The 23,929-nt window shown below is 43.4% G+C and overlaps 1 protein-coding gene across 1 annotated transcript in view; it reads right to left on the reverse strand.

Moving 5' to 3' along the window:
* Window positions 1-4,080: 4,080 nt before the first annotated feature.
* The window catches only part of wwc3 (WWC family member 3), a 173,565-nt gene continuing 153,716 nt past the window's right edge, over window positions 4,081-23,929 (reverse strand). Inside the window, exons 16-23 of the mRNA XM_033032781.1 lie at window positions 18,856-19,020; window positions 17,617-17,747; window positions 16,656-16,830; window positions 13,862-14,026; window positions 13,011-13,103; window positions 8,968-9,198; window positions 7,236-7,363; window positions 4,081-4,911 (exon numbers count right to left, since the gene is read on the reverse strand). Coding sequence (XP_032888672.1) covers window positions 4,845-4,911; window positions 7,236-7,363; window positions 8,968-9,198; window positions 13,011-13,103; window positions 13,862-14,026; window positions 16,656-16,830; window positions 17,617-17,747; window positions 18,856-19,020 — 1,155 coding nt within the window. The 3' untranslated portion in view covers window positions 4,081-4,844. The remainder of the gene's footprint in view (window positions 4,912-7,235; window positions 7,364-8,967; window positions 9,199-13,010; window positions 13,104-13,861; window positions 14,027-16,655; window positions 16,831-17,616; window positions 17,748-18,855; window positions 19,021-23,929) is intronic.

The following is a 23,929-nucleotide window of genomic DNA, read 5'->3' on the forward strand; positions in this document are numbered from 1 at the left end:
TTAATAATCAAAAGGTACAGGAGTTTGCAAAGCCATAAGATGAAAGGCTGGGTTACTGTGAAATGGGAGTACACCGTGAATCTGATTAAGGTAACCATGCACAAATATTAGGAATAAATTTAGACTCACCTTTAAGACGGGATGCAAATACAGGATGGTCCGACTTTCCCTCGTGGAACCACGTTTTTACCTTGGAGGGTAGACTCCCACGCAAATCAAACATGTTTAACGGGTTTACAGATTCCAACACTCATCCAGTTGAGTAAGGTAGTATCAAGAGGATGGACATATCTGGTGGCTAATGTCATGTGGATAAAGAAGAACATTTGGAGTTCATCTGATCTCAAGAAATGGACCAGAGATCATCATTCATGAGGAGTGCTATCATAAATGGAACTATGCATTATGCATTTAATCATATCTCCAACACTGGAATAATCAACCCAGAATGGACAACTGTTTTTTTTATTGGATAAAGCAATTTGAAGCAGTACACCAGAAATATCCAAAATCTTTTACACCCAGCATCTCAGGAGAAAATGAAGACATAATTAAACGTCATCATTGGCTATATTTTGTATCTGGAATAATATTAGGACCAAATATTTTTTAATCCACTTGCCTATATGTTTCTTAAAAACAGCATGCATAGCATCACGCAAACCAACCTCCCTTCCATTGAGTCCATCTATACTTCATGCTTCCTGGGCAAGGCCACGAGCATAATCTAAGATCAGTCTCAGCCCAGTCACTTTCTCCTGACAGTTTATTCCAAGCTGTTATCTGTCAACTAAACTGTCCTCTCACCAACTAGTGAGCAGTCCTGACCTTCTATCTACCTCATCTGAGAACTTCGAACTATCTTTAATCAGATTTTACTGGACCTTATGTTGCACTAAACATAATATCCTTCATTCTGTATCTGCACACTGTGGACAGTTTGAATGTAATCATGTCTAGTTTTATCGTTGACTGAATAGCATGCATCAAAAGGCTTTTCACTGTACCTTTGTTCATGTGACAATAATAAACTCAAATATCTGTCCATCCTCAACTCTGTATTCCTGCCTACTACAGGAACCGTTCATCCAGCCACAGACACTCCCTTCCTCTTGCTTATCATCCATTGATCTCTGCTTAAAAATCTTGTAAAGTTTGTTTCCAATGCTCTTTCACGAAGAAAGTTCAGAAGATTCATGATCCTCAGGGAAAAATCGCAACTGAGCTCTCCGTCTTTAATGCATTTGGCTAAACAAAACCTCAAAGACATGTAGACTTGAACCTCTTTGAGAAAACCCCAAAATATCTCAGCAGCAAGAGGAATGCAAAGATAACACTTCAAATAAACTTTATTATCAAAGCAAGATATGTGAACAGCAGTTGAGCAAATGCAGAACTAGAGACCATGGTTAAGGCAGGAGTAAAAAGGGGAAAATGTCTATAAAGGGTGCTGCAGGCTGGAAATATTAAATGTTAGGGGGTGATCATGATGCAAGGCAAATAGATGACAATGGAGTAAATAAAGAACTAAAGTTCAGAAGAGGCAGCAGGGAAATTCTGATGATGGAAATATTCCCGTGTACTGGGAAGATAGTGAGAGGAAGGTTGGCTGATCCTGGGGCACAGCCTTGCATCAACAGAAACACCACACTCTGCCCATATTTCCTCCATCACCAGCATCTGATGTCTGAGACATGGGAGGAATGGTTAGAATAAAGAGCAGTTCAACTTGAACAGAGAGATTTATTAGCGTGGAGCACTAGATGACAACCTTAAAAAACAACTGTCTCCAGATAGTCTTGCATATTGTCATAACCTCTCCTAAATGAATTTTTTAAATCATATTAAGAGCTGACTTTTGCAAAGTCAACATTTAAATTGGAGTTTTATGTATATTTTCCAAAGTAAAATATGTAGAACCTTCACCACCAACAGTGAGCTGACACAATTACCTTGAGTGGGTACAAATGAGAATGGTGCACAATGTACACTGGCAGATTATAGATCAAATAGTGGGAAGGAGGCAGGTGATAATACAAACAAAAGCTGGACAAAGATGCAAGAACTCTGAAAGGGCACTCCAATTATCCCAATGTAGACTGAGATACCAACAGTCCGAAGGAAAAAGTGGGTGAAGGATTTCCATGACATTTACAAGAGAATTTTCTAGAGCAGACTAACACCACAATTAAATGAGTTAAGAGGGAGAGGGGAAGGGGGGGGGGGGCAAAAGATTCCATGACAATAGATTGACGAGTAAGAGAAAAACAGTCCATGACATTAAGGAAATAAATAATTCTAGTCTGTTCAATTGCTGGTCAGACAACATGCTCTATTTATTAAAATAGGGAAAGTCACCCCATGAGTTGCAATAAGTCGCATTGCCTCAGTACAAGCTTTAAGGCAGAGACTCTTTGCCAAAAAATCAATTGCTTAAACCACTTTTCCTTGCGCTGTATAAAAGACAGATTTTATTTTCTAGAATCAAAAGTAATAATTACCATTTTGGGGCTTTTTACGTTCTTCCAAGTAACCGATCGGGTACATCTTGGTGCGAGACCTCGTTTTGATGCGTCTTCCACAACAATTGGCACGGTGGCACATCGGTAGAGTTGCTGCCTAACAGCGAATGCAGCGCTGGTGACCCGGGTTCGATCCCGATTACAGGTGCTGTCTGTACAGAGTTTGTACGTTCTCCCTGTGACCTGCGTGGGTTTTCTCCAAGATCTTTGGTTTCTTCCCACACTCCAAAGACGTACAGGTTTGTAGGTTAATTGGCTTGGTAAATGTAAAAATTGTCCCTAGTGGGTGTAGGATAGTGTTAATATGCGGGGATTGCTGGTCGGCGCGGACCAAGGGCGGGCCAAAGGGCCTGTTTCCACGCTGTATCTCTAAACTAAACTAAAATCAGTGTTGTGTGACTGGCAACTTTCATCGCAAGGCCTCCTTCAGCCAGGATGGGTAGATTTGGACCAAGATGTCCTGGGGATTTGCACCCTCAGGTATTCCAGGAACAACAGTCGTGCCAGTGCAGCCCTGGCCAGTATTTAAATAATCTTTGTCTTCAGTACACCAAACCCCACCCTCCATCTCCCCAGTCCAACACCAACTCCAATCAAAAATCAAACTGCTGGAAGAACTCAGTGAGTTAAGCAACATCTGTGAAAACAAAGGGATTGTCAATGCAGGGTCTCAACTCGAAAAGGTGACCATCCCCTTGCCTCCACAGATGCTGCTTGACCAGTTGAATTCTTCCAACAAAGTTTATTTACTTCTGCTGCTTTTCGTCTCCTACCCATTCCAATTAAGTCCATTGAAACGCCGGTCACAATTTCCCCCCCAACTCCCACCCCCCCCAAAAGTCCAATTGGTGATCCTCCCCTCCCCTTCTGTCAGTCGCCCGGCCCCTCCCCCCAATGTGCTCCCTCAACATCAGATTTCCAATACAACCCCAGCACCAACTTCCATATGCTCAGGTTTCAACCATGGGTTCAAAACCCGTTGTGGTTTGGGAAAAAAAGGAATGTTAGGAGGAGGGGGGGGGGAGGGGATGGAGGTAGGGGTGAGAGGAGCACATTCTCCACTTCAGGTACAAGATTTTACTGGTTGACCAATATCCAAAACATTCTTGACAACCATTGTTAATGCCTTGGGTAGACACAAATATGGAGAAATCAGCGGGTGAGGCAGCATCGAAGGGAGACAAAAATGCCTAGAATGTAGACATTAATGCCTTAGTATGGCTGGAACTTCTAGATAGGTATAATTAATTTATGCATATGCACAGTTCTTGTTCCTTGTTCAAGGAGGATACAATGATAGGAATGGACAATCCCAGGAAAGGATACAACGATGGAGATATTGGATTAAAAATATTTAGCCTAGAACCTTATCTCAAGTACTTTCATGGTGTGATTTGCCAATGGATGTAATGACGGGCAGTAAATATTATGCCAAATAAACATTTTGCATAAAGTGTGTAAACAATGGTAGCACTAATAATTGCAAAGTGAAAAGGCCGTTTTGTTTTTTTATCCAAGCTGTGCTCTGCAAGTAAAATTCACTGCACCCTCTCCACAATCACTGATAAAGGATTTTTTATTTTAATAGTAAAAATATTGAAAGATGTTACTACTGAATTTTTTTATACAATAAACAGTTGTGGTAAAGATTACAATGTTACAACATAGTGTAAAAGGCACAGAGGAATATAAAACGCTGAAGAAATACATGCGGCTTGAAACATATTAAAGTAACATTAATAATTAGCGCACAGTATTTTCACATCAGGTAACAGAAACAAAGCCAGCTTAAGATTTCATTCCAGTGCACCCAAAAATACTGCAGAACTTTATAGTCTTAAAATACACCTAAAACTGAGACTTTTCCTTCAAGGAAAATATTTTTTAAATAAGAAACCTATATTACAATGGATATGATTAAGCTGACCTTGTTTCTATCTTCCAGCCTTTTAAGCTCACATACATCAGAGTGCACAGAAACTGAAAAACAGTATACAACAGCTTAGTTAGATCTTTTACATCATACCATTCCTTCAGAGATGTTAATTCCACAACAAGGATAAAAAAGAGCCTCGCTGCTTTTCTAGAATTATAATATATATCTATATATATATATATAAAGATATATATACATATATATATATATATATATATTTATAAGTATATAGTATTTTTTTTCCTTTTTTCTTTTTACAAATTGTGTATAGGAATAACCCTTGCAACAAGTGTTTAATAAAAATCACTTAACTGGTTCTTTCTAGTAACTTCACATAAGTAAAATTGAGACCGATAAATACTTCATAGTTAAAATAGAGTAAAGTGTCATACATCATCCGCTGGCAGAGGAGGTATGTTGATTCGAGCTCGAGTGAAAAATGCCATCTTCTCTCTGTGGTACAAAACAAAAGTCTAGGTCACATTTAAAGCTCAAGATGTTTGCAGTGTAAGGAGTGGGTCCATAATTCAATACTATAGGTGGTGCAGGGGTGCAGTGAGCATCAGATACAGTACTACTACAGTATAGGATGACAGATGGCACAATGGGCTAAGTGTTCGGGTGGCGACCGGAAGGTAGCCGGAAGGTAGCCGGTTCGAATCCCGCTTGGAGTGCATACTGTCGTTGTGTCCTTGGGCAAGACACTTCACCCACCTTTGCCTGTGTGTGAATGTGTGTGAGTGATTGGTGGTGGTCGGAGGGGGCGTAGGCGCAGATTGGCAGCCACGCTTCCGTCAGTCTGCCCCAGGGCAGCTGTGGCTACAGAAGTAGCTTACCACCACCGAGTGTGACTGAGGAGTGAATGAATAATGCGATGTAAAGCGCCTTGAGTATTAGTAAGGCGCTATATAAATCCCATCCATTATTATTATTATTACTGTGATGTGAGGCCAGTCAGAAACTCAGGAAAGAAAACAACCAATCCAAAAAAGGACACAAAATGCAAAGCAATTCAGCGGGCCAGCCTGCATCTTTGATGAACATGGATAGATGCCGTTTTGTGTCAGCAACCTACGTTAGACTGATTGGCATCCATTCAGATGTTATCTAAATGAATGTCAACCCATTCAGATAATGAGACCAAGAATTTAGGGACCCAGGGTTAAAAGGAACAAGAAATTATCTTCATACCATGACTCTAATCTATCTCCCAATGTCTCGTCTCTTCCACCTACATCTGGGACACCTCTTGTGGCCTCCACATTTTTGACAATGTCCAATTCCCTGGTTGCAACTGCCTCATCTTTACGATGAATGTCCAGTCTCTAAACCACATCATCCCCTACCAGAAAGGTTCTAGAGCCCTCGTCTTCTTTCTGGGACAAAGACCCATCCAGTTCCTTTCCACTAACTCTCTCATGCACTTGACAGATTGTGTTCTTCCCCATCAATGGTGTGGATGTGCAGTTTACCAGGGAGTACAAATACCTGGGAGTGTACCTGGACAGTAAACTGGACTGGCCCAGGAACGCTCAGGCACTGTAGAAGAAGGGACAGAGATGCCTGGATTATTGAGAAGGCTCCGCTCCTTCAACATCTGCAGGAAGATGCTGCAGATGTTCTACCAATCAATGGTTGCCAGTGCCATCTTTTTCGCTGCCGTGTGCTGGGGCCGCAGGGAGAAGGCTGCGGCCGCCAATAGGATCAACAAACATCAGGAAGGCTGGCTACTTCCTCTGGGTGGAGTTGGATTCATGGGAGGCGATCTTGGAGGGGAGGATGCTCCTTAAATTGCGGAGCATCCTGGACAATACAGCTCACCCCCTCCAAGACACCCGAGGAGTACCTTCAGCAACAGATTGGTTCCACCAAGATGCAGGACAGAACGCCAGAGGAGATCCTTCTTCCCTGTGGCTATTAAACTCTACAACTCCTCCCCCTTCTGTCATGGGTACTACTACTTCTCAATAGAATTTAGAAGATTGAGGGGGTATCTTATAGAAACGTACAAAATTCTTAAGGGGTTAGACAGGCTAGATGCAAGTAGATTGTTCCCAATGTTGGGGAAGTCCAGAACAAGGGGTCACAGTTTAAGGATAAGAGGGAAGTCTTTTAGGACCGAGATGATAAAAAAAAATTCACACAGAGAGTGGTGAATCTGTGGAATTCTCTGCCACAGAAAGTAGTTGAAGCCAGTTCATTGGCTATATTTAAGAGGGAGTCAGATGTGGCCCTTGTGGCTAAAGGGATCAGGGGGTATGGAGAGAAGGTAGGTACAGGATACTGAGTTTGATGATCAGCCATGATCATATTGAATGGAGTGCAGGCTCGAAGGGCCGAATGGCCTACTCCTGCACCTATTTTCTATGTTTCTATATGGGGTAGACTGACTCTCCTTCCCCCACCTCCTCAATCTTTGCACATCCCCAAAGTCTTTCCACTTGTCACTTTAATTTCATGTTTCATGTATTTTGTGTTTTTTTATGACTGTTGGCAAATTAATTTCCCTCCTGGGATAAATAAAGTTCTATCGTATCGTATCAAACAATTCCTCCCACTTTCTACAAATGAAAGGTGTAGCCACGGGCACTTGCATGTCTTAATGTTGGCTGCATAGTGCACTGAAAGGATGTTTTGCTTCCTTTAACTGAACTTTAGTCAACCCCACTGAGACCAAAACCTTTGCCATTTCAGGAACTGTTAGTGATGCCTCGATGTAACAAATATTGTACCACAAATGCACACATAACCATTCACTAAAATGTGCTCCTTCGTACCTGAAAGACTGAACCTGCAAAGGCTCCTTTTGGCTTTGTCCTCGCAGTTGATATACTTCTTTTGCTGCTTTTTTCAACATTTTTTCAGCCGCTTGCTCTTGGCGCTGTTCCGACTTTGTTTGCTTTGCCTGCAAACAATTGTAAAAGAGAATGCACTTCTTTCACTGCAAGTAAACACACTGTAATGCTGCATTTGAAATGGAATCCAATTTTTATGCCAGCTACAATAGCTTTGGCTCGGCTACAGAGTTTTTTTTTTCTCTTTCTTTTTCTTTATCTCTCGTTTATCATATTGTTTACCGTGTACTATGTTTACATATTCTGTTGTGCTGCAGTAAGTAAGAATGTCATTGTTCTATCTGGGACACTCTTGACTCTGGATGATGCATTCCAGGCCCATTGCAGACAATCCTGCCATACTCCTCCATATTGTGAAAGGGTATGTGGTTCTTATTAGGTTTTACAGTGGCCTGCCCAAGAATCGGCAATCTTCCCCCCCTCGTTTGTTTCCTCAATTACACTTGTCACGACCTTCAAACTCTCAAGGTCAATGCATACCTGTAGACATTAACTTTCAGCTATATTGTCCACATTTCATTCTACCCAGAAAATAAGTAATGAAGTACAACATGTCATGCTGTTCTCGTGTTTGACATCCTTTTACAGTACAATGTTTAAGAGAGGCAACAAACCTAAATTAAAAAGAGAAAATGACAAGAACACTTCTGCAAAGAAGACAAACAAGTTAATGTTTCATCACTACAAAGCTCCCTCTATAGCTGTTTGATCTAGACTGCCATACATAGAACATAGAATACAGCACAGGAACAGGATCTTCTGTCCACAATGCCCGTGCTGAACATGATGCCAAGATAAACTAATCTACTCTGACTGCATATGATCTATATCCCCCCATTCCCTGCATTTCCATGTGTCTACATAAAAGCCACTTAAAGGCCACTCTCATATCTGTTTCCACCACCAGCCCTGGCAGCATGTCCAAGGCACCCACCATTCTCTGGGTATAAAAACTGCCTTGCACATCTCCTTTAAACTTCTCGCTTCTGACTTTGAAGCTATGCCCTCTAGTCTTGTCCACCTGGGATAAAGGTTCTGGCTGTCTAACCCATCTACACCTCTCATAAGTTAATATACTTCTATCAGATCTCCTCTCAACTTCTGACGCTCGCTCCAGAAAAAAGAATCCACATTTATCCAATCTGTCCTTATAGTTAATACCTCTATTCCAGGCAGAATTCCATTTACATCCAAGCTGTTTATATTTATCACAAACTACAGAGGCCCCAGCATAGATCCCTGCGGAAAACCACTTGTCACAGACCTCCAGCCAGAATAACACCGCTGAACTCCTCCCTCTGCTTTCTAGGGGCAAGCCAGTTTAGTTTAGTTTATAGATACAGTGTGGAAACAGGCCCTTCGGCCCACCATCAGTTCTATCCTACACAGTTGAGACAATTTACCGAAGCCACTTAATCTACAAACCTTCGGGATTTTGGAATTGGGAGGAAACCAGAACACCTGGAGAAAACCCACGTCGTCACATGGAGAAAGTACAAACTCCGTACAGACAGCACCCAAAGTCAAGATCGAACAGGGTCTCTGGCGCAGTAAGGCAGCAACTCTACCGCTGCGTCACTGTGCTGTTCTGAATCCATTTCAAGAAATGACAATAAGCAAGGCCCATTGTACTGATGAAGCAATTTCCACACACCTGTCTCTCTGCTTCCTTCAATAGGTTGCGGAATCGCTCGTCTCTTAAGATCCACTGAGGCAGGTCGACCTGCCCCCGACTCCTGCTCTCCTCCAGCCGCTGCTTCAGCTCCCGCAGTGCGTTCAGTTCTTCATCCAGTCGCCGCTGCCTTGTCCTGGATGCCTGGAGATCCAGCTCCAAGTCCAGGGATGTCCGTGTGGGATGTTCAACTAGTGGGGTTTTGAAGGATGGCTGAAAAGTGCCAACAAAAATTCAGTAGAATTTTCCAAGAATTGAATCATATTATTAATGAGCATTTTAAAATCAAAATTTCAACTCCCGAACAATGTTGCAAGTTACAAATATCGTCCATCAATACTCTCAATTATCTTAAATCTACTTCAAATTACTATTGTTTGACAAATGGCTGTCTCGGAAACTTTATAATTCATATTGGTTGAAGCTCAGCATGTTGCCAAGGAAAACGGATTCTTTAAGCAAACAGACGTATGTTTTATTAATGGGAGCATTCACGAAATCAAAGACACTATTCTATTATTCAGCCTGTTGGTTAGATTGCATCTGACAAATTACACCCACAGGGGATGATATAGTGGCCTTGGTGGTCCATTAGGCAGCAGTGATCATTGGAGAGATACCACCTCCATGGTCACCACAAAACCCCCCAAAATACACAGACAGGATCCGCTAGCCACATTAGTGCCCTCTCCCAGGGCACTGAGGTTCTAGTTACAACCAGTTGACTAAAATCAGCTGGCCAGAGCGACCACCTGCCTGAGGACAGACTTATAGAACAGGCACTCTTTTCCGATCTCTGTCATGGCAAGGGACTGCCAAATGGCCAGAGGAAATGGTTCATAGAGATTCTCAAAGCCTTCTTGAAAAAGTGTTATAGACCTGTCTCACGGTGCGAGTCCACCCACGAGTGATCCTGAGTGAAAGAAAAAAATCAAACTCGTGGTTGTCTACGAGATTCCAAGTTTATGTTCACGAGTTTAAACGAGTTCCCACGTGTATGTCTAAGTTTTCCGTTTACTTCTCATTTCTGCGATGTACCAAGTTCCTCTCCCGAGTTACTCTTAAGCCAACAACGACTATCGACGTGTGGAAAAATCATCACATAGTAAAAATGATGCCATGCAGTTTTATTTTACACTATAAAAAGACCCAGCCTCAAGAACGATCTCGACCTGAAACATCACCTATTTCTTTTCTCCAGAAATGCTGCCTGACCAGCTGAGTTATGCCCCTGTCCCACTTAGGAAACCTGAACGGAAACCTCTGGAGACTTTGCGCCCCCACCCAAGGTTTCCGTGCGGTTCCCGGTGGTTTTTGTCAGTCTCCCTAATGGTCGAAAGTGGTTTCCACTTCTTCTATGTTCCGCCGATTATTTCAAAAAATTCAAAACCGGCCGTGACTAAAAATAGGTTGCCGTTTTAAAAATCAGTAATTTTTAACCGGTTGCGATGCTAGTTGAAGGTGGTTGCCGGAGGTTGCAGGTGGTTGCCGGAGGTTGCAGGTAGTGGAAAGTAAGACCTTCCACTACCTGCAACCTCCGGCAACCACCTTCAACTAGCATGCTGCCTGACCTGCTGAGTTACTCCAGCATTTTGTGTGTATCTTCAGTGTAAACAGGTATCTGCAGTTCATTTTGACACTCCGTAAACTAACCAAAGTTGCTCACATTTCTTTCTATGAACCTGAATTTTTGAAAAGAGTATCTGAAGCATTTAGCTCGGGGCAGAAGGTTGCATCTGCAAAGAAACTTGCCCTCATACATCATAGACTAGTAGCTGAATCCCCCCCACCCCCCTCCCTCATTTTTAGTCAGTATTTCCTGACTGCTGACCTTTGCAAATTCTAGCCAGTTCACAGGCATGGAAACAAAGCAAAACAGAGACACAAGAGAGTGTGAACAATGTCACAGACTCTGCCCATTACAAAAGCAAAGTACGTTTTTCTCTTGAGGATTAGTTTAGTTTAGTTTAGTTTAGTATCGAGATACAGGGCGGAAGCAGGTCTTTCGGCCCAGCAAGTCCGTGCCGTCCAGTGATCCCCGCACACTAACACTATCCTACACACGCTAGAGACAATTTACAATTACACCAAACCAAGTAACCTACAAACCTGTACGTCTTTGGAGTGTGGGAGGAAACTGGAGCTCCCGGGGAAAATGTACAAACCACAGTCATGGGGAGAACATACAAACCCCGTACAGACAGCACCGGTAGTCAAGATTGAACCCGGGTCTCTGGAGCTGTAAGGCAGCAACTCCACCGCTGGCCACAGTGCCAGTATTTTGGATTTCCCATCATCAGCTGCCTGAGATCAGCACTGTGATGAATATTTTGTTTATTTTATTGTCACGTAAATCGAGGTACAGTGAGAAGTTTTTGTTTGTTTCGTGCTTCAGTCAGCAGAAAGACTATACATGATTAGAAGTAGGCCGTCCACAGTGCACAGATACAAGATGTATAGTTTAGTTTTGTTTATTGTCACGGAATCAAGGGATATGTGGAGAAGGCAGGCACAGGTTACTGATTGTGGATGATCACAATGAATGGCGGTGCTGGCTCGAAGGGCCAAATGGCCTCCTCCTGCACCTATTTTCTATGTTTCTATGTAAATTAACTCTCGCAATGCAGCTTTCCCCACACTGCATGGTTCATTCTTTTTGCCACTGTTTCTCAAATCCCCAATGAGTGCATTTTGCTCCTTCACTGAAAATATTCCATTAAGATCTGACTAATCTTCTACATTTCACTTCTGGCACTCAGGCCAAACCCACGAGTTACTCACAAGTAACTACGGTAAACTCACGGGCTACTACGGTATTACAACAAGTTTAAAAGTCTCAAATTTTTCCTTCAAGAGTAAATTTGACACGTGGAAATCTTTCAACATGATGAAAAATTTTCACGAGTTAATAAGTTTCCCGAGTACCTGCCGTTAGCGTTACGAGTCGCTAAGTTACGTCCACGAGTTCCGACGTTTCCGCTACGTTAATTCTACGTGATTACCACGAGTTTGATTTGTTTTTAACTCGGGATCACTCGTGGGTGGACTTGCACCGTGAGACAGGGGTTTAACTCCTCCATTGACTTGGCTAGCATCTCACAATGGAGAAGGTAATCAAGGTCATGCTTGAGTATCTTTGATGGGAGCATTTGAAAGCCCAGAGGGGGAGGACACCACTAACCAAACACCCCACCCACCTGCCCCATCAAGCACTTCCTTTTCCATCTGCAATGGAGTCTGCTAGTCCCATGTTGGCCTCATCAACCACCTCAGAGTGCACAGAACTAGAAGGGAAGCAAGTCAATCTCGCCTCAAGTGTCAGCTAAAATAGTGATCTAGCAAAACATTCAAGATAGAACCACACAATCATATTTTAAAGAATCTCAGTTATCCTAATAGTTTGAAAGAACTGATCTACTTTAGAGGAACAACGGGATAAAGGCAATCGAGCACAAGTCTGCAAAATGATGGACGTGTTAACTTGTAGGTATTTTCATAGCTATAGGTAGCAGAGGACTAGAAACACACATTTTAGTTGCACGGAGCCAAAGGAATACTGAACTGTTGGCAGTGACACCTTCAGGATGGAACATTAAACTGAAGTCCCATTCACCAGATCAAGTGGCTGTCAAAGTTCGTTTGATGTTTATCAGCAGGACGGCTAGCTCTCAGTAACATAATCAAATGTACCCTTTTACCTTAAAAGTAGATGCATTACTGGGGATCATTACCATCAGCAGCCTGACATCCTTGACTCATGAAAATACAGTTTCAGTTCCCACCTGCTGGCACTTGCTGTGCTGTCATGGGGGTAAAGGCAATGTAGGATTAGGCCGTAGAGTTAAAGCCAACTGAGTCCTGTGCTCCAATTGGCAGGGGTGGTGGAGGAAAGGACTATCATCCATTTGAGACTATCACCACCAGTGGCAGCAGAGGGAATGTATATGCGTATTTTAAAAAAACGATATAATACAATGATTCTGTCCTGAAAGTGACAATTGCCCCAAATTATCCAGACTGTTTACCTGCTTATATCGCAGAGTGCATCTCTCCAATGAATTCCGGATAAACGGTGATCTTTTTGGAAGTGTTGAACTGTCACTGTCACTTCGGTACAGCTGTAACAGGAACAAAGTTATAGACAACAGCACCTTTCAGACTTAATACACCAGTAAAGGGTCACTTTTGATTTCATTCATGAACTTTGATCATTTTTCCAGCAGCTAACTGCACTCCTCTGGTGTTATATTATGATGGAAATGAGAGAACCAGGTTACATATCCTCATTCCTTGAAGGAGAGGAATTTCAAGTGGTTATGAGTTAATTTATTGAAATGCTCATATTGGTGCATGCCCTGACAATGGAATTGAAGTGATAGTGTGCAAATATCTATATGACCCTGACCCTCCCTAGTTCCGTAACCTTCTCCAGCCTTGAATTCTTCCAAGCTTTTTCTCCACCTTTAGTAAATTATGACTTAGGGATGACTTTAAACAATCTCCACAGACCTATTCGCTGAGTAGTCACCCTGCCTCATTGGTCTGCTAGCTGTCTGCTACCCAATGGACACCATCCTCCAATGTAACTGGATACCAAATAGACTCACCTGTGTGATCAAGGAACAAATAACTTCATAGTCATGCTAAAAAATATTGAAGGTGGATTAAATAGGAAATGAGTACGAATTTATTTCCTCGTGATATTTGTATTTCCTCTGTTGTTTCCCTTCGAGTTAACCCTCTATTCAAGGAGACTCTCGGACAGCCCGGGAGAGATTTGCTTACTCCCCCACAACAAGTAGTGGTAGCATAACCTTTCAGGCTACAGTTGGTGAATGGTGCATTCTTGGTATTACAGCAGGGGTAGGCTACTTACCCTACAGACATACTGACTCCGTGCGCCTGGTGAAAATGTCTGTGAGCGGACAATGGTGCTACTACGAACAAAAGGCGATCCACGTGATCGACGGCTGCTTCTTTCTTTTGATCGAATCATAACCTCTTCAGGAAAAGGTTCTTCAGTGTTGGTCTCCTTATCAACCTGCAAGGAATGAAAACAACAGGTCACCCAGTTTTACCTTGACAACAATGGTGGAGTACAAAGTGGTACTGATTTTATTTTGCTGCTCTGACTGTAACCATCGGCGAGACAAAATTGTAAACTTTGTCATTCAGATCATGGCCGCAGAGATGCGAAGGGTCAATGTGTAGTAGTGTGTAAAGTTCAACCATAACAAACTGGATCAGGTGCAGATAAACTGGTGCCTCCTACCTTTTCTTTGGCTGACCTTTCACCTCAAGGTGTCACTTTCCTCTATTAGCCCCACATCCTTCACTTCCCTTCATACCAAAAATCCTATCAATCTCAGCAACTTCACCTTCACAGCCTTTTCGGGTAGAAAAGCCCAAAGATTCAATACCCTCCGGTTAAATAAATGTCTTCCCATTTGTCCAGAGTAGCCAAACCCCTTTGAGAAAGACCCCTGTTTCTAATTATTACACCAAGTGGAAACATTATCCCTCTATCTACCCTGCAAAGCTCCAGAATACTTTTTTTTGTACATTTCATTCTCATTCTTCTATTCTCCAGAGACCATAGGTCCAGACTGCTTAATTTTTCCTCCCATGACATACCACAACTCAATCTGTAGAACCTATGTTTCATGTTCTCGGTTCCAAGGGTATCCTTCCTTAGATGCAGATACCCAAATATTATATTGCACATAGGTCTCATCAGGGGCTTTGCAATCGGAGTAAGACATCTCATAGAGTCCTGTTGCAGGGTTTTGACCTGAAATCGTTTGGGAAGATAGATGAACTAAAGGCTTTAGTTACACATCATCAGCGAGCCTGGCACCAGACACCCTAACCAGGCCCTCTACTTCAAGCTCAATCATGCCAGAATGTTTGCAAAAGGACAGAGAAAATGTTCCAAGTAAGTTCTCAAATTCTCCTTCAAAAAATGTAACAATCTCACTAACTCAGGAAATCTTGGCCCAATGGAGAAAGAGCGTCTCAAACCAGGTCAAGCACCTCCTGCCCACCTGTGGCAGAGACCAGAAGGCCGCACATTGGCTTCATCAGCTCCCTCAGAATGCACAGAGATAGAGAGAAAGAAAGGTCACAAGGATTGTCTGCATAACAGCAGCCATCTATAACAGGAATTAAACTGCCTCTTTCCATTAAACCTCTACCCTTGTGGAACTATGACCATGCAGTGTCAAATTTGTGTTTATGGTCATTTCCTCCAATCATTTCTTCAATTGGTCCTCCAGTTCACTAGAGCAATGAAAGGACAAACAATGGTGATTAGCGCTGTCGCATATTTGGATCTAACAACATCCTGTATTGTATAATGCCTTAACGTAGTACAACACCCCAAGCTATCATCAATCAAAACATGACAAGAGGAAATAAATGAGTTAGGTGATCAGAAGTTGGAGGATTTTAATGTGTGTGAAAGGAACAGTGATGGAGACATAGATAGGTTGATGGAGGGGATTCTAGAGTTAAGGGCTTTACAGCGAAAGCATGGCACTAATGTCACTGAGATTGAGAACTCTTAAGAGGCTGGAATTGGCCAAGCTGGCCATCCGCGAGTCAAGGCGCCAGACGGTGGAGGGCTCTACCCGAGCCAGCTGCCTGCTCCTTTTCCGGGGATACGTCCGTGCCCGGGTGCGGATGGAAAGGGAATACGCCCTGTCTATGGGCACCCTGAGGGAGTTCCGCGACCGCTGGGCACCGAGGGGGGTTGAATGTATCCTGGACAAGGATTGCAATATAGTTGTTTAGCAGTTACTTAGCATATTTGATTCGTCTTGTATTATGGTGGTGTTTTGTTTTGTTGTATTGTAAATACTATTTTAATATTTGAATAAATATTTTTGATTTAAAAATAAATAAATAAATAAATAAAAGAGGCTGGAATTGGAAGATTCACTGACTGGATGGCGTTAGGGTGAGGGGAGAATACAATAATACTAAAGTTCTGATCTTGAGAATATCACATTTTTGAATTTTCGAGGCAATCTGGGTGTTTATTACTATTTCTGTCACAACAGTCAATTTTGTAATGATCTACAATTAGGTAACTAACTAATTATATGCTTTAATTTCAGGTCATCCAAGTAAGATGTATCATATTTGTTTCAGAATGCTTCAATCTATAATAACTGAAAATTTCATTCAGTTCTCTTATTTTTTAAGAAAGTTATGGGCTTTTATGTCAATTGACTGTCCTCGATCACAGCTTTTGTGTTAAGTTAATGGAAAAGCAATAGGGAACAAGATGCTAATTTCCGAGTATGAAAATGACCATAGCTTTTTTAATACTGAAGATATGAAAGTGAATTAGGTATCAAATTAAAGTTATTTTTATGCTTTATCTGATAAGGATAAATTACAGGCTTGATTTTTTTTAAACTCAAAATTTTGTAACATTCCTAATCTAAACAGATTCACTGGCTATTAAGTTTGAGACTAATTAATGCTCTGCATGTAAGACATTTTGAAACGTTACCAAGTGCCAACCTCAGATCCTACCTTAAAAATAGGTACACCATTCCAAGTTCACTGTTGTAAAATTGTAGTGGTCTTACATGGACCTTTGGAAGTCGAAAAGCAGATAAAATGAATGGAAAACTTATTCCTGGTCTAAGAAGAATGCCTACCTTCATTCGTGGAACTCTCATTTTGATGGAAGCAAATTGGCTCACTTTATCCACCAGCTCATGCAACTGGCCCACATTTCCATCCACACAGCTTAACTGCTCCACCTGAGGATACTGCGGGCTGAGTTGGGCACTATTGCTGCACCCACTATCAACCGACTCTGCCTGCCAGCTCCTGGAGAAAGGAAAATCACCACCACCATCAACATCCACTTGTAGGCATTAGCACATTTCAATTAGTTACAAAATAACCTGTTAGTTTAGTTTAGTTTAGAGATGCAGTGCGGAAACAGGCTCTTCGGCCCACTGAGTCCGCACCGACCAGCGATTCCCGCACACTAACACCATCTTACACACACTGGGGACAATTTTACATTGATACCAAGCCAATTAACCTCCGAACCTCTACATCTTTGGAGTGTGGGAGGAAACCCAAGATCTCGGAGAAAATCCATGCTGATCATGGGGAGAACGTACAAACTCCGTACAGACAGCACCCGTAGTCAGGATCTAACCCGGGTCTCTGGCGCTACCGCTATGCCACTGTGGTGTGAATAAGCCAGTAGCACCGTTAAACTGAGGAAGTCTAGCTGGAATTGGTTATTAGTACATTATTAGTAATTATTTACTGAGAATAGATCAAGGTACAGTAAAAGCCCGGTTATCTGACACATGCTACAGTAACCACCACTTCAGATATGGCATCAGGACAACATTGTACAGCGACAAAGGCCCCAGGCCAGTTAACCATAACTCATTCACCTGTGTTGTCCATTCTAGCATATGACAGATCATTTTTTCTGTGTTCTTGTTCACCATATACCATCCTGATTGATGCCATAACAATAGTCATAGATCATACATGGCAAATTATCAAATCTCAATCTATCACTCTACAAACTACCAATAACTAAAAATGGTGTGGAATCTCAGACACTACAAGATAAATATTTCTCCCTACCTTTCTGACACTGCTTGCAGTTTCCCTTCCTTCATTTCCTCCTCCTTACATTCCAGCTTCACTCTCTCCTCTGCTAACTGTTTCTCCACTGCTTCCAACTGGGCAGTAGTTCTTGCTAACAGCATCGACACCTTCAGCAGAAGAAAACAAATATGTTAACACACAGGTAATTTCCATCGCGAAAGCAGAACTGAGATCAAGGGGGTGTGACCCTTGCCATGCTGTGAGAACGGAGAGGTTGAGAAGGAGTTTCTTCCCAGAGGCCATTAGGACTGTAAACTCCTACCTCACCAGGGACTAACTTTACTGTACCATTCTACAGTTTTTTTTAAAATTGCTGTTTTTTTCCTTTTCCCATTCCTCCCACAATATGTAAAATGTAAAAGAATACAGGTATGTGATTCTGTTCCATTCTGTTTGTAGTTTGTTTGTTTGTTTTTTGCACAAAGTCCGCGAGCATTGCCACTTTTCATTTCACTGCACATCTCGTATGTGTATGTGACGAATAAACTTGACTTGACCATTTATCTGCATCAATTTTCACATTTGCAGGTCCAATGCAGTATATGAACAATTATTGTGGACACAAAATGCTGGAATAACTCAACGGGGCAGGCAGCATTCTCTCCAGAGATGTTGACTGTCGCGTTGAGTTACTCCAGGATTTTGTGTCTATCTTCAGTTTAAACCAGCATCTGCAGTTCCTTCCTAAACAATGATTGCATGATTGTAAGCACAGCAACCAATACACACAGCAAAGCCAAAATGGGCAAATGCCAAAAAGGAATGCAGGGAACCTACCAGGCCAGAAAGTATCTATGGAGATACACACGAAAATAACAAGAGTCAGTTCTGAGAAAAGGTCACAGATCTAAAACCTTTCAGACCATTTCTCCCTCTATGGGCACTACCTGGCTCGCTGAGCATTTCCAGCATTTTCAATTTAGTTACACTCAATATGGTTATTGTTAACAAAACACAAATTGCTGGAGTAACACAGGATCAGACAGCATCTCTGGAGGACTTGGATAGATGATAATTCAGGTCAGACCCTTCTTGAGAGTTATTGTAGAGGGGGGGCGAGAGAAAGTTGGAAAAGAGGTGGAGGTGAGACAAAGTCTGGTAAGTGATAGGTGGATACAGGTGGAACAAAGGTTAGGGATATAAAAGGAGACAATGGGTTGGCTTGTAGGTTAGTGCACAAATCCTTGAAACAAATCAATGTGTACTCAGTAATACCTTGGTTTGACTGTCAGATGGATTTCCAACAGCTGTGGGGCCGCTGAACTGGCTGCTATTCCGCTCGGGGTTTACCCCCATGCCACTAAAGATGAGCAGCTGATACCACTGAAGCAACATTTCACTCGGTCTTTCAAAGTCAGCTAGACTTATCTGAAGGACTCCCTGGTCAAAAGAAAGACATCAAAGGAATTATAACAATGGCAAGTTATAAAAGCAGCCTATTTGCGAGCCTCATTCTTAGTTGTTCCATTCAGCGTCATTTTTACGTCATTGTGGACAAAGCAGTTACATACCTGGGAGTTTATCCTCCAGCATGAATATTCCCTCACTCTACTCCATGGCTACAGTGTGTACTACCTACACGATGCACTGAAGGAAATCTCCAAGCTTTGGTTTGTAGCTCCAAGCTTTGGTTAGGACAGAAGCCAAAGGTAGAAGAGAGATAAGAAAATCAAACCTGAAAGCTTTGTGCTGTAATGCGAGGAGCATTCGTAATAAGGTGGATGAATTGAATGTGCAGTTAGTAGTTAAGGAATATGATATAGTTGGAATTACGGAGACATGGCCCCAGGCTGACCAAGGCTGGGAGCTAAACACGCAGTGGTATTCAATATTCAGGAGGGATAGACAGAAAGGAAGAGGAGTTGGTGGCATTGCTGGTTAAAGGCCCAGGAGCCGTTACAGGGGGAGGAGCGACCTTCGTGTGGTGAGTTAAAAAAACCCATCGCGGGGCTTGTTTCAACAGAGGCCCAGGAGCCGTTACAGGGGGAGGAGCGACCTTCGTGTGGTGAGTTAAAAAACCCATCGCGGGGCTTGTCTCAACAGAGGCCCAGGAGCCGTTACAGAGGGAGGAGCGACCTTCGTGTGGTGAGTTAAAAAACCCATCGCGGGGCTTGTCTCAACAGAGGCCCAGGAGCCATTACAGAGGGAGGAGCGACCTTCGTGTGGTGAGTTAAAAAACCCATCGCGGGGCTTGTCTCAACAGAGGCCCAGGAGCCGTTACAGAGGGAGGAGCGAACTTCGTGTGGTGAGTTAAAAAACCCATCGCGGGGCTTGTCTCAACAGAGGCCCGGGAGCCGTTACAGAGGGAGGAGCGACCTTCGTGTGGTGAGTTAAAAAACCCATCGCGGGGCTTGTCTCAACAGAGGCCCAGGAGCCGTTACAGAGGGAGGAGCGACCTTCGTGTGGTGAGTTAAAAAACCCATCGTGGGGCTTGTCTCAACAGAGGCCCGGGAGCCATTACAGAGGGAGGAGCGACCTTCGTGTGGTGAGTTAAAAAACCCATCGCGGGGCTGGTCTCAACAGAGGCCCGGGAGCCGTTACAGAGGGAGGAGCGACCTTCGTGTGGTGAGTTAAAAAACCCATCGCGGGGCTGGTCTCAACAGAGGCCCGGGAGCCGTTACAGAGGGAGGAGCGACCTTCGTGTGGTGAGTTAAAAAACCCATCGCGGGGCTTGTTTCAACAGAGGCCCGGGAGCCGTTACAGAGGGAGGAGCGACCTTCGTGTGGTGAGTTAAAAAACCCATCGCGGGGCTGGTCTCAACAGAGGCCCGGGAGCCGTTACAGAGGGAGGACTATCAAAATCTGCAACGTTCCATTCGCAGATCACACTTCAAATTAAGGGGGCTGGTGGAAGCCTCTGATTGGTCGAACGGACTAGAGGAAGCAGCCGTTACAGGACTAGAGGAAGCAGCTGATTGGCTTGTATCCCGGGTAAGGCTTTATTGTATTCGGTTAAGGGGGAGAATGAGGGCCAGGGCAGTTTACTGTTCTGGATGTCAGATGTGGGAGGTCATGGAGTCTGAGTGCCCTCCAGACATCCACATCTGCGCCAGGTGCGTCGAGATGGGGCTCCTAAGGGACCATGTTAGGAACCTGGAACAGCAACTCGATGACCTCTGTCTGGTCAGGGAGAGCGAGGAGGTCATAGATAGGAGTTACAGGGAGGTGGTCACTCCAAGACCACGGGAGACAGAAAACTGGGTCACAGTTAGGAAGGGCAACGGGCAGAGGCAGGGACTGGTGAGTACCCCGGTGGCTGTACACCTTGAAAATAAGTACTCATGTTTGAGTAAGGGTGGGGGAGACAGCCTACCTGGGGGCAGCGACAGCGGCCGGGCCTCTGGCATAAAGACCGGTCCTGTTGCTCAGAAGGGTAAGGAAAAGAAGAGGAGGGCAATTGTAATAGGGGACTCTATAGTCAGGGGGTCGGATAGGCGATTCGGTGGACGCAGACAAGAGACCCGGATGGTAGTTTGCCTCCCTGGTGCCAGGGTCAGGGATGTGTCTGAACGGGTCCAAGAAATCCTGAAATGGGAGGGAGAGGAGCCTGAAGTTGTGGTACATATAGGTACCAACAACATAGGTAAAAAAAGAGAAGAGGTCCTGAAAGAAGAATTTAGGGAGTTAGGTAGAGAGTTAAGGAGGACTGCAAAGGTAACAATCTCAGGATTACTGCCTGGGCCACGCGACAGTGAGAGTAGGAATGGAGCGAGGTGGAGGATAAATGAGTGGATGAGGGACTGGTGCAGTGGGTATGGATTCAAGTTTCTGGATCATTGGGACCTCTTTTGGGGAAGGTGCGACCTGTACAGAAAGGACGGGTTGCACTTGAACTCGAGGGGGACCAATATCCTGGCGGGGAGTTTTGCAAAGGCTACTGGGGAGACTTTAAACTAGTATGGTTGGGAGGAGGGACTCAAATTGGGAAAGCTAGCAGTCAGTGTGTGAGGCAGGAGGCAGAGAATGGTAGCACTCTGACCCAAAATGTAGGGGAGAGAGAAGAAAAAGACAATAAACAGAGAATAAGAGAGGGTGGGTTTCTTAAATGTGTATATTTTAATGCTAGGAGCATTGTAAGAAAGGTGGATGAACTTAGAGCCTGGATTGACACCTGGAAGTATGATGTTGTGGCGATCAGTGAAACATGGTTGCAGGAGGGCTGTGATTGGAAACTAAATATTCCAGGATTTCGTTGCTTCAGGTGTGATAGAATTGGAGGGGCAAGAGGTGGAGGTGTTGCATTGCTTATCAGGGAAGATATTACAGCAGTGCTTTGGCAGGATAGATTAGAGGGCTCGTCTAGGGAGGCTATTTGGGTGGAACTGAGAAATGGGAAAGGGGTAGCAACACTTATAGGGGTGTATTATAGACCGCCAAATGGGGAGCGAGAATTGGAAGAGCAAATATGTAAGGAGATTGCAGATATTAGTAGTAAGCACAAGGTAGTGATTGTGGGAGATTTCAATTTTCCACACAGACTGGGAAACACATTCTGTAAATGGGCTGGTACACAAAATTGCTGGAGAAACTCAGCGGGTGCAGCAGCATCTATGGAGCGAAGGAAATAGGCGACGTTTCGGGCCGAAACCCTTCTTCAGACTGATGGGGGGTGGGGGGGGGAAGAAGGAAGGAAAAGGGGAGGAGGAGGAGGAGCCCGAGGGCGGGCGGATGGGAGGGTGGGAGGAGACAGCTAGAGGGTTAAGGAAGGGGAGGAGACAGCAAGGGCTAGCAAAATTGGGAGAATTCAATGTTAATGCCATCCGGACGCAAGGTCCCCAGACGGAATATGAGGTGCTGTTCCTCCTGTTAGGAAATGGGCTGGATGGGTCGGAGTTTGTAAAATGTGTGCAGGATAGTTTTTTGCAGCAATACATAGAAGTACCTACTAGAGAAGGGGCGGTGCTGGACCTCCTGTTAGGAAATGAGACGGGTCAGATGGCAGAGGTATGCGTTGGGGAACAGTTCGGGACCAGTGATCACAATACCATTAGTTTCAATATAATTATGGAGAGGGTGAGAACTGGACCTAGGGTTGAGATTTTTGATTGGAGAAAGGCTAACTTTGAGGAGATGCGAAAGGATTTAAAAGGAGTAAGTTGGGACATTTTGTTTTATGGGAAAGATGTGGAAGAGAAATGGAGTACATTTAAAGGTGAAATTTTAAGAGTACAGAATCTTTATGTCCCTGTTCGGTTGAAAGGAAATAGTAAAAATCGGAAAGAGCCATGGTTTTCAAGGGAAATTGGACACTTGGTTCGGAAAAAGAGGGAGATCTACAATAATTATAGGCAGCATGGAGTAAATGAGGTGCTTGAGGAATATAAAGAATGTAAAAAGAATCTTAAGAAAGAAATTAGAAAAGCTAAAAGAAGATATGAGGTTGCTTTGGCAAGTAAAATGAAAGTAAACCCAAAGGGTTTCTACAGCTATATTAATAGCAAAAGGATAACGAGGGATACAATTGGTCCATTAGAGAGTCAGAGTGGACAGCTATCTGCAGAGCCAAAAGAGATGGGGGAGATATTGAACAATTTCTTTTCTTCGGTATTCACCAAGGAGAAGGATATTGAATTATGTGAGGTAAGGGAAACAAGTAGAGTAGCTATGGAAACTATGAGATTCAAAGAAGAGGAAGTACTGACACTTTTGAGAAATATAAAAGTGGATAAGTCTCCAGGTCCTGACAGGATATTCCCTAGGACATTGAGGAAGTTAGTGTAGAAATAGCCGGGGCTATGACAGAAATATTTCAAATGTCATTAGAAACGGGAATAGTGCCAGAGGATTGGCGTACTGCGCATGTTGTTCCATTGTTTAAAAAGGGGTCTAAGAATAAACCTAGCAATTATAGACCTGTTAGTTTGACGTCAGTGGTGGGCAAATTAATGGAAAGGATACTTAGAGATAATATATATAAGCACCTGGATAAACAGGGTCTGATTAGGAACAGTCAACATGGATTTGTGCCTGGAAGGTCATGTTTGACTAATCTTCTTGAATTTTTTGAAGAGGTTACTCGGGAAATTGATGAGGGTAAAGCAGTGGATGTTGTATATATGGACTTCAGTAAGGCCTTTGACAAGGTTCCTCATGGAAGGTTGGTTAAGAAGGTTCAATGGTTGGGCATTAATGGTGGAGTAGCAAGATGGATTCAACAGTGGCTGAATGGGAGATGCCAGAGAGTAATGGTGGATGGTTGTTTGTCAGGTTGGAGGCCAGTGACTAGTGGGGTGCCACAGGGATCTGTGTTGGGTCCACTGTTGTTTGTCATGTACATCAATGATCTGGAT

This window comes from Amblyraja radiata, chromosome 14 (assembly GCF_010909765.2).
Source record: "Amblyraja radiata isolate CabotCenter1 chromosome 14, sAmbRad1.1.pri, whole genome shotgun sequence".
NCBI lineage: Eukaryota > Metazoa > Chordata > Chondrichthyes > Rajiformes > Rajidae > Amblyraja > Amblyraja radiata.